Genomic DNA, 15,845 nt, shown 5'->3' with positions numbered 1-15,845 from the left:
GAGATCTTGAATATAACATTTGAGCGCCTGATGCCTGAGACTGTTTTGGCTCAGCAGGAATCGTCCTTCATCCTAAGGCCATCATGATCTGTGGTCAACTATTTGAACTGTGATGTCAAATATCTTATAAATAAACTTTAACCCTAAATGTATTCAGAATGCCAAAAGATACTTAAAATTGTCATATACCATAGATCTAGTTCAAAAGGTAAAAAAAAAAACAAAACCTTAGAGCTGGAAGAGACCACGTTGAATCATTTAGTCCAACCCCTCAATTCACAGGTGGAGAAACTAGTACACAGGGAGGCTGTCATTTGCCCAAGTACACGCAGCACCCATGCAGGCACCCAGCACTCACGCAAGCACCCAGGCCACATGATTCCCAGTGCTTGATAAAAGGAAGACTACAAAGCCACATAAGCCCAAAGTAAACAAAGAAAAGGTCAAGTTTACGAAATCCATTACCCTTGGAGCAAAGACTGACCTGTTTAGGAAACTGGACTCGTGAAGGGTAACCTAAGTTTAAGTGGCGTGCGTGTGTCAGCTCCTCAATGCACAGTCATAGAGATGAAGGGGGTGGAGGAGAAGGAAGAAAAACAGGGACTCGCCTAGAAGTAAATACAGGTAAAGAAAGAAGTGAAAAGATAATAAATGGAGGGAGGTAATGAGGAAAAGAGAAGAGAAGCTAAAAAGGATGAATAAAATTCAATTCGGATTGACTTTGACCATAGTTCCTAAGACTTGTTTGGCTCATTTATTTATTTATTGTTCAACAAATATTTATTGAAAGTTACTTTTTGCTAGGCTCCATCTCAGCAGAAACATTCCCAATCATAGGTACTAATACAGCAAAAAGATTTGTTTTTCCATAATAAGCATTAGAACACCTGTGAAATGAAGTAGTTCAGCAGCTGAAGGTCACCATACCTCATGCCTCCTTCGCCCCATTTCTATGTTCCACTTGTTCTCCAGGGGAGTCAGCTCCAGGTTTGGGAGTATAGTGGCCTCTGGAGTCAGGCCAAGCAGAAAGTTTGCATCCAGAGGGGCAGCCATGAAGATGGTCTAGACTCTAAGCCAGAATACTGGGCACTTTCTCTTCTGGTTAGCCCCAGATGCTCAACTCTCAGATGTTCATGCTGAGTAGACTAGTAGACCTTCCCCTCCAGCTCCATCCCCATTTAATATATCTGGCGCCAGATGAACTGATGGGCCAGCATGCTTCTCACATCACAAAACCTAAAACCCTAGACTCTGTTTTATATAGTCACCATCCTGGGACAAGTGATGCAAACAGGCCCCTACTTCCAAGAGAAGGAAGGAGATTGGAGTTCACGCCAAGAAGAAGCCACCATAGAACTAATTCCCCAGATACATTAACAAATAACCACTAGTTTTAAATTGCCCACTGAGACTCCTTGGAAGGTCACCTAGAATAAAAATGTCCACAATCAGGATATTTGTTTGTTATAAGCCTGCCTGTAACAAAGTTATTATACATTAACTCAACTTCCTTTGTGACAAGGCTCCTTATAACTTCCCCTCCCTCATGAGGTGTAAAGAGAAAATGACTAGGACTCAGTAGTTCCCAGCAGCTTTTAGAGTACATGAAGACAACTTTATGGATTGCCTATGGACTAAAACAAAACAAATACAACAACAAACAAATAAATAAAGCCACAATCCTTATCTAGTCACCCAGTGCAGAATTCTAGAGCTCCAGAAGAATAAGATCTATACAATACTGTCACTTCCCCTATTGAATGACATGCCTACCAAATGGAAACTCATTCTTCTCCCTACGGGCACTTCTGGGCACCATCTCATTTCTTCTCCCCTGGTGCTTCTTTTCTCTGGGGCCGTCTTTAGGCCTCCCAGGCCTAGAGCCTACCTTTGGCTGACACTCAGCCCAGCTTGCCAAGAAGGGAATGCTATTACCAGGAGACCACTGAGACAGGGCCTCAGCTCACAAACTAGTGCTCTCCAGGGCTCTCTCAAAGTCTTGTGAGGATGCACCAGGGCAAACCCCCTAGGAGAAGCTTTTAAAGCACCTAATATTTAGCTCTAAAAAGTGTCTCAGCGGGTGAGGCACACATCATTGCTACTGATGTAGCCAGTCTAAACAGCAGTTTTCACTTTCATTCCCCCAGTATAAACATGAAGATTCAAATAAATAGACTATTCCTTTTATTGGAGACAGAATGGTGTATAGTGAAGGGCTCTGCAGACACACTGTTAATTGTGTCTCTGCCACTTCTTGGCTGTGACCTTGGGCAAGTGACTTAATTCCTCTGTGCCTCCATTTTCTCCTCTACAATATGGGGATGATAAGAGTTCCTACCTTGTGAGGTTGTTGTCAGAATTAAATGAGTTAGTACATGGAAATGCTTGGAACAGTGCTGGGCACAGAATATTTACTCATTAAAAGTAGCTGGGAGAATCTTTTTATAAAGGAAAATTCCTGGGAGAATCTTTTTATAAAGGCAAAGAAAATACAATGATAATGTTATAACTAAGGACCAAGTATAGAGGCAAAGGAATTTTCTGGAAAGTTCAGGAGAAAAGGCAATTTGGAGGAAAAGGGTAAAAGTATGGGAATGTCTTCACTTATCCAGAGAAGCTGTGCAATATTCCAGCTCCCAAGGGAGCAGACTGGGACTGGCTAGCTGGTCAGGATCCAGGAAGAGGCAGACTCAGGGACCCTGGGCTGCAGCCCTTAATTCAGTTCACTACTTCCAAAATGGCTTCTCTGGGGGTCAGGTAAGAAAGCAGGAAGAGCGAGTATGAGGAGTAGGGTTTTATTTTTTCCATCTGTGCTTGATGCTGCCTCTTCCACACAGAGGGAGAACCATTACAGGGCATTTTGCCCTTTGAACCACCTTTGTAATCTGAATTCCTTTGCTCTTCCACGAAATAGTAAACAAAATCAATTCATTAAGATGATGCTCTTTTTGCTTCTGTGTTCCTTCTCGAATGGCTAGCATTTTTTAAAAGGGGGTGGGGGTGGGGGGGTCTCTTGATTGTTTTAAATGTATTTGAGACCCCTTCAAAATACCTTTAAATAATATCAGGTAAAAGAATCTTAGAAAAATGGATGAAGTAGGCATGAAAGCTAAGATGTGCTCAGCATAGCCGACCACTGATGATAGGCATGCCATAGAACTTAACCAACAGATCCAAATTATTTAAAAGTCATTGTTAGATAAAAGAAGGATAGAAGAAGAAAGAGAATGTAAGAGGGAAGGTGAGAAGGGAGAGAAGGAAAAATGTTGTGGGCAGGGACAGCTTTCTGGGCGTGTGACCAGTAGTCATAGAGGGTCCCATGCTAGGAAGGGAGCCCTGTGGTTGGGGTATAATGCTCTGTGGTCGCCATCTGGAAAGCCTTAAAAGTTATATCTTTGGATTTGTGTTTTGTAAGTGAAGTCTGATTGGACAATGGAGCCTCGGCTCACACAGTCTTATCTCCCTGCCTCCTTGGCACCGTCTCAGGAAGGGTGAGGATCAAGCACATGCAGAGTCACAAGATGGGGCTCCAGGTACCTCTGAGGGTTCACACTTGTGGTAAGAATCCCCAACCCAAGGGAGCACAATACTCAATAGAAAATAAAAATCACCATGACTGGTCAAGAATAGCAAATAAAAATCACCAACAGGTTAGAGAGACACCATGGAAGAAAGGAATAATTTTTTCTCTGCTGTGTGAACAGAGGACTGCACATTTTCATTGCGCCCTGGACCCCACAAATTATTTAGTGGGCCCTTTTGTAGCATTTAACAGCCATTCAGCACTCTTCCTAGGGCTCAAAGTTAAGAGCTTTCAGTGCCCCCTGACCCTTGGTCCTGCGAGACGTTTCAGACCTGGTGTCAGCTGCTGACTCCTAATACAGTGGAAGCACACGCAGGGCTCAGTATGTAATGGTTCACTGTGAAGTCAGCGGCAGGCTGAGTAACAGGATATCCGGAGAGCCATAGGTGCAAATGAGGTGGGAGGCGGGGGGAGAGGAAGAGGAAAAGCAAAAACAAACGGGTGCTGTTTCCACAGAATTGTGAAAACTGACTCAGAGGGTCTAAAACACAACCCTGAGGTCAAATAAACAGTAACACAGTGGGAAGAATACCAAGAAGAACTTTTATATGGGAAAATTTACTATGAGGTAGCTTTTGAACAGCATTTGGAGCATACAGAGTTGCATCGTTTACAAAATTCAGCTCTGTCTTCTAGCACTGAGCCTGGCCCTTGGGGCTCCCAGAACGACAGGGTCCCTCCCATTTCCTTGACCTGCTTGTCATGCCTCCTGGGGACCTCCATTCTACCCATAAGACCTTGTGCAAGGAGTTATAGGGTCTCTCTATGGATTCATTGAGAAAAATCAAAATGCTAATGAATTATGTGGATTGTTTATAATCTTTGCACAGATATCAGGAGAAATCTGAAAGATAAGATTTTCCATTGTGTAATATAAAAGTACAATTTCTTTTGTTGGCCACTGAAGATTTATTAACATTTTAAATTACAAATGCTTATACAGTATTTCTTTTTATTTTTCAGCCCAATGAAAGATACTTAACTCCAACAATATGCATAGCATTTACTTATTCAGGCTGAAGAGATGTAGGGCACTCTCAAGGAAAAACTGGTGACTTTTAAAGCTAGGACAGGTTACTAAAGAGTATAGAATAGCCTCCCTTTGATACAAGATAAAAAGCTTATTATAGACCTACACAGAAAATGGACCCAGTTTAGATGCTACCTGAAGCTCTCTCCTTCTCACACTTATTTATTTCTTTATGGATCAGCTACATGATTATGGTCCACTTCCTTTCACAAAGGATTTTGGGTGATTAAATTTCATGCAGTTTATAGCAATGTGACCACTACTGGGTCATTTTGGTCATCATTATGCCACCAGTCAGTACTCATCATAGTCACTTTGTTCACATTACAATCAACTGCCAGTTTCTTAGCAGTCAACCTCTAGAGGCAAGTGAAGAAACAAAACAAATAGGTTTAATGAGCAAGTTATTGTCGAGGTGGCCCAACTACCTAGCAAGCTCTGACGTCTGTCAATTATACCTGTATTTAATTGAAGTCCTCCTTGGTTCACTAATTATGGAAGACAATTTAGCCCCTATGGGAGACAAAAATCTCTGCAGTGACTTGAGGCGAGGAAATTTGATATGATTTGATAGAATGTATTTTCTTTCTTTTTTCCTATGGAGTTTTTTCTTTTTACTTTGTATTTTTATCTTTACATGCACAGACAGGGAAGAGCACACTGGATTGTACATAATGAGGCTTCTTTGACTCTGTTTTCCAGAGTGGAAATAGAATTCTGTGTTCCATCATTCTGAGCCATCACCAGGGTCCGTCTATAATCAACTATGATGATGAGAGTGGAAAGACATGTGTGCACATCGCCGCAGCAGCAGGTTTCAGTGACATTATTACCGAATTGGCAAGAGTCCCTGAGTGTAACCTGCAGGCCCTGGATGTGGATGACAGGTATCCATGGCAAGTCAAAAAGTGTTGCGAGCTACCACTCATCTTCTCCAAATGTTAATCTTAACATAAAGAACATGTTTTAAGGAGTTATTCTATATGACTATATCTTTATTGCCAGTAATATTTACACATATGCTTGTGACAATAAAAACTGCTCTATTTTTGTCAGGGCAGGAAAAATCATTGTTAGGAAGAGAAACACTGTGACTGTACAGTATTGTCAGAGTTTCCACTTTTTGCTAAATATTCTCAGTGTTCTCAGAAGGCTTTCTGTACGTGAGCTTCCTGCTATAGGCACTTTTTGTTCTTAACAGCAAATCTTATTTTTTTCTTCATTCCTGGATTATGTCATAAAGTCAACAAGTTTTGTTAACCAGACAACAGCATAATAGAGGCTTTGTATTCAGAACTAGATGTGACCTTATTAAGATTTTTTTTCCAATCGTTAAAGAGGTATTGGCATAGAAAAGGAAGCTAGGTCCAGAAAGTGAAGAGACTTAACTCAGAGGTAATTAGCAACTAAATGAAAGCTTGTACCCTTACCTTCCAAACATAGGGCTTTTCACCATATCATGCCCTTCATCCATAATCAGCTATTAGGGCTTTTCAATTATAATGCTTATCTAACCTTTGTTTTGGTTAGACATTGAGTCAATGGAAATGGAATAATGTGATAACAAACAAGACTATTGAAAATAAGTATAAGATTTACATGTTATGTATGGTATTTTTGCCCTCTTTTATTGAAGTGCTACATTAGCCACTTGCTAATCCTGATTTTAGATACCACAAGAAGCATCCCCTACTTCCTGATACCTGAAATCCTTGTAACACAGGGAAAAAAATTCTTGTGTTCCACATAAATCTCAGAAGCTGGAGATGATTGACATGAAAGTATAAATCATTAAAAGCAGACCGTTTCCTAAAAGCAGATGTTGAGCATGAGCAGGTAAGAAAGTACAAGGACTTCAGTTACATGGCGGGGAAAGTGAATGATCCAAAAAGAGGAGAAAGGAACACATTTAAGAAAGGAGGGGTGGAGGAAAGTTTGCCTGCTTTAAAATACTTCTAAAACTAGCTCTGAATAGAATATGTCCTGTTTAGTATTATCACACACTTAGCAAAGAAAACACAGTTCCCCAGGCCTCAGGGAAGGAAGTAAAACCAAGGGGAGGAAAAAAAGAGCAAAAGATAGGGTGCTATGAGAGTTCAAAGTGAAGTAAAATCTCAAGAAGAGTCTAGTTCCTGCTGCAAAGCTCAGCTCACATGTTTTATGCACTGATCATATCTTATCCTCTATTTTGTTTCACATTATCTGCATCGTGCAATTGTGCTTTCACATTGAAACTGTAAGCTTGTGTCAGTAGTCGAATTTTTCAGAAATATTTTTAGGTTTTAGTGCTTTAAGCATTTGCAGTAATTGTGATTTCCCTTTCCTTCTTCTCTTTACTAGTAGAGAGAAAGTTTTTGTGGAAAGGGAAGAAAAATAAGGCAGTGATTTAAAAAAAAAAAAAGGATAAGGGAAAATATGAGGGAACTAGCCCTCCTGGATTTTGAAATACATCATAAATTTATGATATTAAAACACAGTGGTACTAGCGTAAGATTGATGGCACAGAACACGTAACCCAGAAGTAGTTTATGTAGCTTAAATGTCCCAAATTTTATCAGTCTCTGAGATCACACTTTCCTTTAATACCCAACTGATTTTAGTAGTAGTAGTAGTAGTAGTAGTAGTAGTAGTAGTAGTAGTAGTAGTAGTAGTTTCAGGTGTACAAAATAATGCAATAGTTATATTTTTCACCCCTCCCAAAGTGACAACCCCCCTCCCCCATCCACTGCCCCCTCATCCCCGATATTATGCATATCTATTACAATTCCACTGAGTCCATTCCCACACTATACTCCAAATCCCATGACTATATATGAATATTACCCAACTCATTTATCTTCAGGAAGGACAGTCTTTTATCAACCTCTCCTCCCTACATATTTCTGGGATTCTCCAGGGAATATTTACATGTTCTATAAATCATTCCTTGGCTACTGATATTTTAACCAATACAGCATTCTTGTACCCATCACCTCCTACCAATCAGAAGCTACCTGATCAGCCCACTGCTCATCTCTGATGAATTTCTTCTGAATCATGCACCCTGACCCTCCACTCCTCACTGTGATAGCTTAGACTAGTCTATGTTTACTGGACTATCCAGAAGCTCAGAGGTAAGAAAGTAACTGTAGATTAGATAACCTAAAATTGGATATTACAGCTTGCCCAAAAAGACTCTATGTGTATTAGTTAGAAGTTATCTATATAACCTTGTTTCTCTGCAAATCAATTTAAGTTTTCCCCCTGTTCTTCTAGACCTCTTCTTCCATGTTGATGGTCAGAAAAATTAAAACAGTCACTGTTAGCAATTATCACGAAGGAGTATTTCACAGTGCTCCAAAGTAAACTGTCACATGTTGGCAAACCTGACTACATTGATGTCCACCCCTCCATCTACTGAATTTATTGGCAATATATAATCTAAACAGGAGGGCATAATCTGGCTAGTGTCTTATCTAGTTTCATAATAAATATTGTCTGGAGACCTCTCTCATATAGAATGGAATAAATCACATCTGCCACATATTCAAATAAGCAGCATGATTGATCACTATATTGAAACATATATATATATATATATATACACACACACATATATATATATATGCCATCTTTTTAAATGTTTTCATATTGCTGCCCATAACATAACATGAGGAGGAGGAGGAGGATGTTTGATTTACCAAGGACACAGTCTGCACATAGGGACACACTGTGGATATGGCTACTCTTCAAATGTTATAATACTAAGGCCCAAGCTCTTTCACAGATAGCCCCAGCTGAGTCCGACCCTGCCCAGCCCCCAAGTTGCCTCATGTCTGAGAGACCACTTGGCTCTCCCAGGAGTGTCTTTCCCCAGGGTTCAGCCCCAGCACAAGGCTAAGAAGAGGTCTTCCATGCCCTCCTTTCCTTCTCTAAGATTGGTCCTTTCCCAGAATGACTGGCAGGAACTATAGCCATTTTCTTCAAGGGAAACCCCATTTATCTTGCCCTGTGCCCCTCCTTAACCTCCTATGGTTGCATTGCCTCAACACACCACACAGACATTCCCCCACCTACTTTTCAATAGCTCTGCCAAGGAAGCAATGTTCTGTCCTCTTTGCTCTTGGATCCAGCAGTCCTTTATGCTCTTGTCACTGTCTTGTTACATCTGCCTGGACAGCTGAGGGAGAGTTCTTTCTACTGTTGGGGAACTACTTTGCTCCAAATCTACTCTCACTTCTGGGCCTTGGCTTTGGAAACAGAAAGACACTATTTATCTTATCTATCCTGCTACATCCCCTGAGGTTGAGCACAAAGTCAATCTTCTTAAATGGGGGGAAAAGGAAGGGTAGAAAAAATATGTATATAGGTCAGGCTCTCAAAATATGATCCAACTACATTAATAAATGGTATCGAGAAAGTTAGCTATATAATTGAAAAAACAGCCAGATTGGCTCCCCACCTCACCAAAATGCACATATTGACTGCACATAGTTTTTAAAATCCAAATAAGTCTAAAAGAAAATATTTACTTTTTAACATTTACATTTGGTAAAATTTACTTTTTTTGGTGGACAGTTATATGAGTTTTAACACATTCATAGATGCTTGTAACCTCCACAAACAAGATTCAGAACAATTCGATCAATTCCAACTTCAACTCTGGCTGTCCTTTTGTAGTCAAGCCCCCTCTCATCTCTAAGCTCTGACAACTGATTAGTTCTCTTCTCTGTGGTTTTGCCTTTTCCAGAAGGCCATGTAATCAGAAATATGCAAGGTGTAATCTTTTGTGATTGACTTATTTCACTTAGCAGAATGCATTTCAGACTCATCTATGTTTTCTACATAGCAGTAGGCGGTTCTTTTTTTATTGCTAAGTACCTTCCCATTGTAGATGAACCACAGTTTGTTTATCCGTTCACCTGTTGAAGGGCGTTAGGTTGTTTCCAGTTCAGGGCGATTATGAATAATGCTGCTGTAAACATTCACATACAGGTTTTCGTGTGAACATAAGTTTTCATTTCTCTAGCTAAATACCTAGAAGTGAGATTGCTTGCTCATATGGTTAAGTATGTGTTTAACTATAGAAGGAACTGACAAACTATTTTCTAGAGTGGCTGTTACCATTTTGCATTCCCACCAGCAATGTATCAAAGTTTTAGTCGCTCCATATCTTCACCAGCACTTGGTATTGTCCGGGTTTTTTGCTTTACTTTTTTAAATTTTAGCCATTTTAATAGTTAAGTAGTGGTATCTCATTGTAGTTTTAATTTGCATTTTCCTAATGACAAATGTTATTGAGCTCCTTCTCATGTGCATATTTACCATCATACATCTTCTTTGATGATGTATCTGTTCTAACTTTTTGCTAATTTTTAAAATTGGCTTGTGTATTTTTTTTTACTCAGTTTTAAAAGATTTTATATATTCTGAATATAAGCCCTTTGTTGGATATGCGATTTTCAAATATTTTCTCCAAGTCTCTGGGTTTTTTTTCATTTTATTAAGAAAAGACTGGTTTTACAATTTAATAAATGTTTAAATACTGATGAGTATTTATTTACTTTCTGGCTGTTTAAGGAGTTTCTGAGCATAAAATCATGAAAGAAACAAAAAATAAAGAGGTAATTAAATGTGAGTATTTAAAAAATTTTTATGGAAAAATCACTAAAAACTTAAAAGTCAAATAACAAATTAGAGAAAATGTTTGCATAAGCATATCTTATAAAAGACTAATACGTTTATTATACAATGTACAAAGCCCATATAAGTAAAAAAAACTAACAATCTAATAGAAAAATGGGCAAAGGACATTGAGTCATTTCAATAAAGAAATTCTCAAATGGCAAATAAACATATATTTCAAGAGTTGAACCTCACTATTAATTAAAGAAATGCAAAAGAAAACAAGTGAAATATCGTTTTACCTACCAAATTGACAAAGATGGTAGTAACCCTCAATATTAGGGAAGGAGTTGAGACACAGCTTATAGGAGGATAAGTTGAGTCAATCTTCTTGGAAGATTGGCACTAAGTATAAAGAGCCTTAAAATTGTTCATACTCTTTGACCCACTGCTTCCTACTCTAAGAAATTCTCAGAAAAGCCAGAGAAGGTGGAAGGCCAGGGAATACTTAGAGTTAAAGGAGAGGCCCTAACACACATGCACCATCATCCTGGAGGCCCATTTAATACACACTATTTCCATTCTAAATAGCAAGAAGTTTTTCCTGCCGCCTTCCGACTTCAAGCGGGAGCTACTGCGGGCTAAGCAACTTGTACCATTCATGTGCTCAGACACTTGTGTTGTTCCCATGTGGTCCCCAGGACACCTCTGCACTGGGCTGCAGCTGCAGGGAAGGCAGAATGTGTGCAGTCACTGCTGGAGATGGGCATGGACAGCAGCCTGCGAGACATCAACGAGAGTACGCCCCTGGCCTATGCCCTGTACTGTGGCCACATGGCCTGTGTCAAACTCCTCTCCCAAGAGAGCAGGTGAGCACAGCTGGAGGCTCATTTCTTCTAACTCTCAAAGATTTATACAATTGGGTGACATTTTCTTAATAGCCAATGTGCAAAACCAGCAATAACTTAATAATGGTGTTTGCCATTATTCAAATATAGTGATATATTCTTGACGCTGTAAAACAAAATGATAGTAGTAAGCCTGAACACATCAGTCTAACATTCACTGGACTTATCTCTTCTTTCCTTTTACTCCCTGTCCTCTTCCCTTTCCGCCATGTTCTCTGAATCTTCTTTTTTGCCTAAATCAGCAGTTTTCAAACTATTTATTCTCAGGACCCTTTTATACTCTCAACAATTATGGAGGACCCCAAAGAGCTTTTATTTATATGAGTTACACATATCAGTATTTATTAGCAACAGAAATTAAAACTGAGAAATTTTTAATAAAATATTTATTTAGCTATTCATTTAAAGTAATAATAAACCCATGTTAACATAAATACCATATTTTTAGTTAAAATAACCTGTTCTTCAAAACAGAAAAAGAAAATTGTGATGAAAAGAGCATCATTGCTTTACATTGTTTTGCAAACCTCTTTAATATCTGAATAGAAGCTCAATAGAATACAGCTGCATTCCCACTTCTGCTTCTGCATTCAATTTGTTGCAATACATTGTTTTGATTGAAGTGTGTGGAAACAATTTGGCCTCATATAAATATGTTGTTGGACAAGGGAATATTTCAATAGCCTTTTCAGATAATTGTGGATACTTTTTCTTTGGTATTATACCAAAACTTGACAAGCAGTCATTTCCTAAAGGTTAGTTGCAATGTGGACTCTGTCTCCATATCAGTGACCTTTCTCTACTCAGTTACATTTAAATCCATTAGTCTATCTTGCACTTTAAGTGAGTCTTATACCATGCATGATTTTATAACCTCTTGCTTTGGTCCTTTGGAAAACATTGGTTCACTTAGTTATGAATATCTTCCAAATGACACATTTCATTACATAATATAAAAAAAATCACATTTGTTACTATCATCACTGATATTAATTTGTTAATATCATCTTGTCAAAAAAAACCCTCATATATCAGGAAGCTGCCAAGCTTACAGGGTGCTTTCAAGTTTTCCAAAATTCTAATTTTTGCTTGAAAGCTAAACTTTTGTCATTGGCAACAATTACTGTCAACTGTTTACCTTGAAATGACAGGATTACTTTGTTTATTTTTGAAAAAATTTCTGCAAATATACCCCCTCAATAACCATTTTTAGTCTATAAGTCATAAAAATGGTATTCCATGATAAAAAGTGTCTAGTTCAGCTGGCAACTCAATTGTACAATTGCTTTACTGCAAGACAACAATCATACTTTAGTATATAGTAGATGGCTTATGAGTACTTCCTATTTTGTCACAAAATGTATACTCAAGGATCAATATTTACTTTTACGGGATATTATTAAGTTAAATGATGATTTTTGGTAATGCAAGTCCATTGATGCTATTGTTTTGATTTGTGCCCACAGTTTCACCCGCTATCTCTATTTCACCCATGGTACAAAAAACAGCACAGTGAAAAAGGCAAATAACATCTTGATACTATTATGAATAAAGTTTTAACCTTCTGAAATCCCTTAAAGACTGTCAGGAATCCCGCCCCCGGGGTTCAGTGGACCATACTATGATACTCACTGGCCTAAATCACAACCTGTAACAGGAGAAGGAGATAGATTGTAGAAGATGCTGAAGTAACATTAATCAGCACAGGGGCATATTCTATCTAAGGAAACTTGAAAAAACATTAGAAATCCCCTGGAGTTCTTTCTGGTAATGTTAGGAGTTCAGAAGTCATGTTCAATATTTCAAAAAGACTATTGGAAGATGAAAGAAGAAAGATAAAAATCCATTCATGGGAATTAAGATTTAGTTATGCACCATGTGACCTGTAGAAAAGACACCGCTTATATGCAGAGAAACTAAGTGGTGATGTTTTTTTCAAATTACAGATTACAATATCTCACTCCAAAGAATAATGTTACAATCTGGCTTTTAGAGTATGCACGTGGGTCAGGTTTCATCATTAACTTATACCACAGAAAGCATTAAGTCAACTGTGGCCTCAAAATGAATTAACGCAGAGTTTTCCAAGGAACAAAAACAGAATAGTGTGCTTCGGGAAACTCTTCACGGAACCAGGGCCTGCCGGACACTGCTGACCTTTTTTCCTGTCTAATGTGCCTGCACATTTGGTGTTGCTCACTTTTCTTTGCCGGCCACACCCAACCTCTGGCATGCATACTTCCTCTTCAGCAGTTGAAGCCCAGACAAAAGCGTCTTTCCTTGGTTTCCTTTGGTATACTTTTTTTAATATTTTTAAGTATTTTTCAATAGGAAATTTTGTAAAAACTGAGAGGGAAACAAAAAACACACAAATGGCATAAAATATGCAGAGGTGGATAATGTCAGAGCTCTGCCCAGATCTCCTGGGATCCCTTTCAGAGAACATCTGAAATCACACTCCCTCCACTTCTGCAGCTTCCCGCCTTCCTCTACTAGTTGAAGCTTGAACTCAATCAACCTTTGGTCTTCATCTGTTTGACTTGAAGCTTACACTCTTAACTGCCTGTCTGTCCTTGAGAAGTGAAAACAGATGCTTTAAGTAATTCTTTAAGCTATTTTCAGCTTCCTTGATCCCTTGGTGAAAACAGATTATGTAGGGATATATTTTGATAGCCCCTGAGGGAGCAAGAGGAATCTAAGCCAGTTCAAACTGGGCAGAGAAACTGACTGTGGCAAGGAACCACTTCTCGAAAGGGGTTACAAGTTCTTGCACATCACTTTGACTTGAGAGTTGTCTCTGAAGAATCTGAGGCATTCTGCTCAAGCAGATGGAACAGAAGGAGGTATTTTGGTTAGTGGCGGTGTCTGCACTTCCTATCCTCATATGCTATTGTTATTTTATATTTCCATAGAACAGAGCCTGCTCGACCCCTTCCTTCCCAGAACAGTAGACCCCAGAAGGAGGGACGCTTCAGCATGCTCAATCAAATCTTCTGCAAAACCAGAAAAGAAGAGCCGAGGGCCTGTCAGAAGCATCACAGCAGAGATGCACACAGTGGGGAGAACACCTCAGAAGTTGATGACATCATCACCACCTTTGACAGCGTCATGGATACCAACTGCCAAGAACAGCCTGGTGATCAGGTGGCAACGACTGACTTTAAAAAGAAGACCTCAGAGAATTCAAAATATCTCTTGCCAGAAAAGAAGCCTCTGGCCCCTAAGGGGCTTCCACCAATCAGAACACAGAGTCTCCCACCCATCACTCTGGGCAATAACTTCCTGACGGCCTCCCATGGGGCTACTTCTCATGCTGGCCTGAGCTCTGGTACTCATTATATGGCCCAGCGATCTCAGAAAAGCCGAAGTGAGCAAGATTTATTGAATAACAGAACTGGCGCCCAGCTATTGCTAGATAACCCCTGGAGAGGTGATTCTAATCAGGTGCTCTACAAAGCTTGGACTGTGTCCTCTTCTGATAAGCTGCTAGACAGGTTGCTCACCAGCAGATCCAGTCACCAGGAAGTCTCAGGGCCTCCATATCTTCCTCATCTACATAATCCTTCATCAGGTAATGTCCTTGCTTCCTTCTTCCTCATTCCTGGCAGGCTCTATTAAGAAATGTCTCATACAGTTCTCGGTCAGGAACTAGAGTGACAGCAGTCTAGAGGGCAGGGCCAGCACAAAATGGGTGATCAGGGCCACCTTTGTTTCTTGAATCCACTGGATTCAAGGTTTCCAGGCTAGGAAAAGATTCTGCTTTTTCACCCTGAAAGCAATCTTAAATAAAAGCATGTGTCTTCTCATCTTCCCAGCAGATATTTTATACACATGTGTGTTTATATACATTAAATATGTATATACCCCCTTTTCAAAAAATGTATCACACTAAAAATTTTATTTTTATACTTTTTAAATGGTCCACAGGTAATTCTGATGCAAGCCAGAGACGGAACCATTGCTCTAAAGCAGAGGCTGCAAAACAGCTTCCACGATAGGTTTATTACCACTATATCTTGTTCTGGTTTCAAGAGAATTAATTGCTAATATTTTAAAACCATGCCATTTTATGTAAAAATCTAAAATTCTAGCTTCTCTTGAGAAATTGAAAAAAAAATCTGGCAAGACTGAACTCAAATCCTCCCTTGGGAATAATTGGCTGGATTTGAGAAATCACTCTCCCCTTGGACACCACTTGGGCATTACTGCCCCTGGTTCAACCCAGTCTACACCACTCTCTAGTAGCTCTACATGGAATGTCAGTTGTTCTTTTTCAATGTGTTTCTGTGGTTGTCTTTTCTATAGAAGGGTTAAGAGGGAAATATTTCTTAAACACATATTTCTGTCAAAAGTAGAAAGACCAAGAAGACTATGTGTTTTGTTTCTTTTTAAGAAGTGGAGGAGGGCCATATTTCTTTGGGAATGAGGATTATTCCTTCCTATTAAATATGCAGCCTGAGTCTGGCTTTCCATGCTTATGGCGTCTGAAGCCTGTGAGGTAGAATATGGCTCCCCTCGTACATGTTTATACATATTTAAGCACAAGATACATATGGGCAAGCACATGAGGGCTATTTTCCTGATGACTGAGGAAAACTCCACTCAAGATTTTACTTCCTCCGCCAAGTCCTGAAGCATCTGGTTGGTGGCATGGGTAATGTCTTTGCTTTTGTTCTGTGGAGGATATGGAAGGAAAGAGATTGATCTGCCATCTTTTGAC

At 39.4% G+C, this 15,845-nt stretch overlaps 1 protein-coding gene across 1 annotated transcript in view; it reads left to right on the top strand.

The window, feature by feature from the left end:
- Positions 1-15,123, top strand: part of ANKRD55 (ankyrin repeat domain 55) — a 24,423-nt gene extending 9,300 nt beyond the window's left edge. The window contains exons 3-6 of the mRNA XM_019641432.1: positions 5,316-5,500; positions 10,919-11,086; positions 14,038-14,696; positions 15,053-15,123. Coding sequence (XP_019496977.1) covers positions 5,316-5,500; positions 10,919-11,086; positions 14,038-14,696; positions 15,053-15,123 — 1,083 coding nt within the window. The remainder of the gene's footprint in view (positions 1-5,315; positions 5,501-10,918; positions 11,087-14,037; positions 14,697-15,052) is intronic.
- The last annotated feature ends 722 nt before the right edge of the window (positions 15,124-15,845 follow it).

This window comes from Hipposideros armiger, unplaced genomic scaffold (genome assembly GCF_001890085.2).
Source record: "Hipposideros armiger isolate ML-2016 unplaced genomic scaffold, ASM189008v1 scaffold_60, whole genome shotgun sequence".
NCBI lineage: Eukaryota > Metazoa > Chordata > Mammalia > Chiroptera > Hipposideridae > Hipposideros > Hipposideros armiger.
The sequence above is the reverse complement of the archived record's forward strand: the minus strand, read 5'-3'. Positions and strand labels throughout refer to the sequence as shown.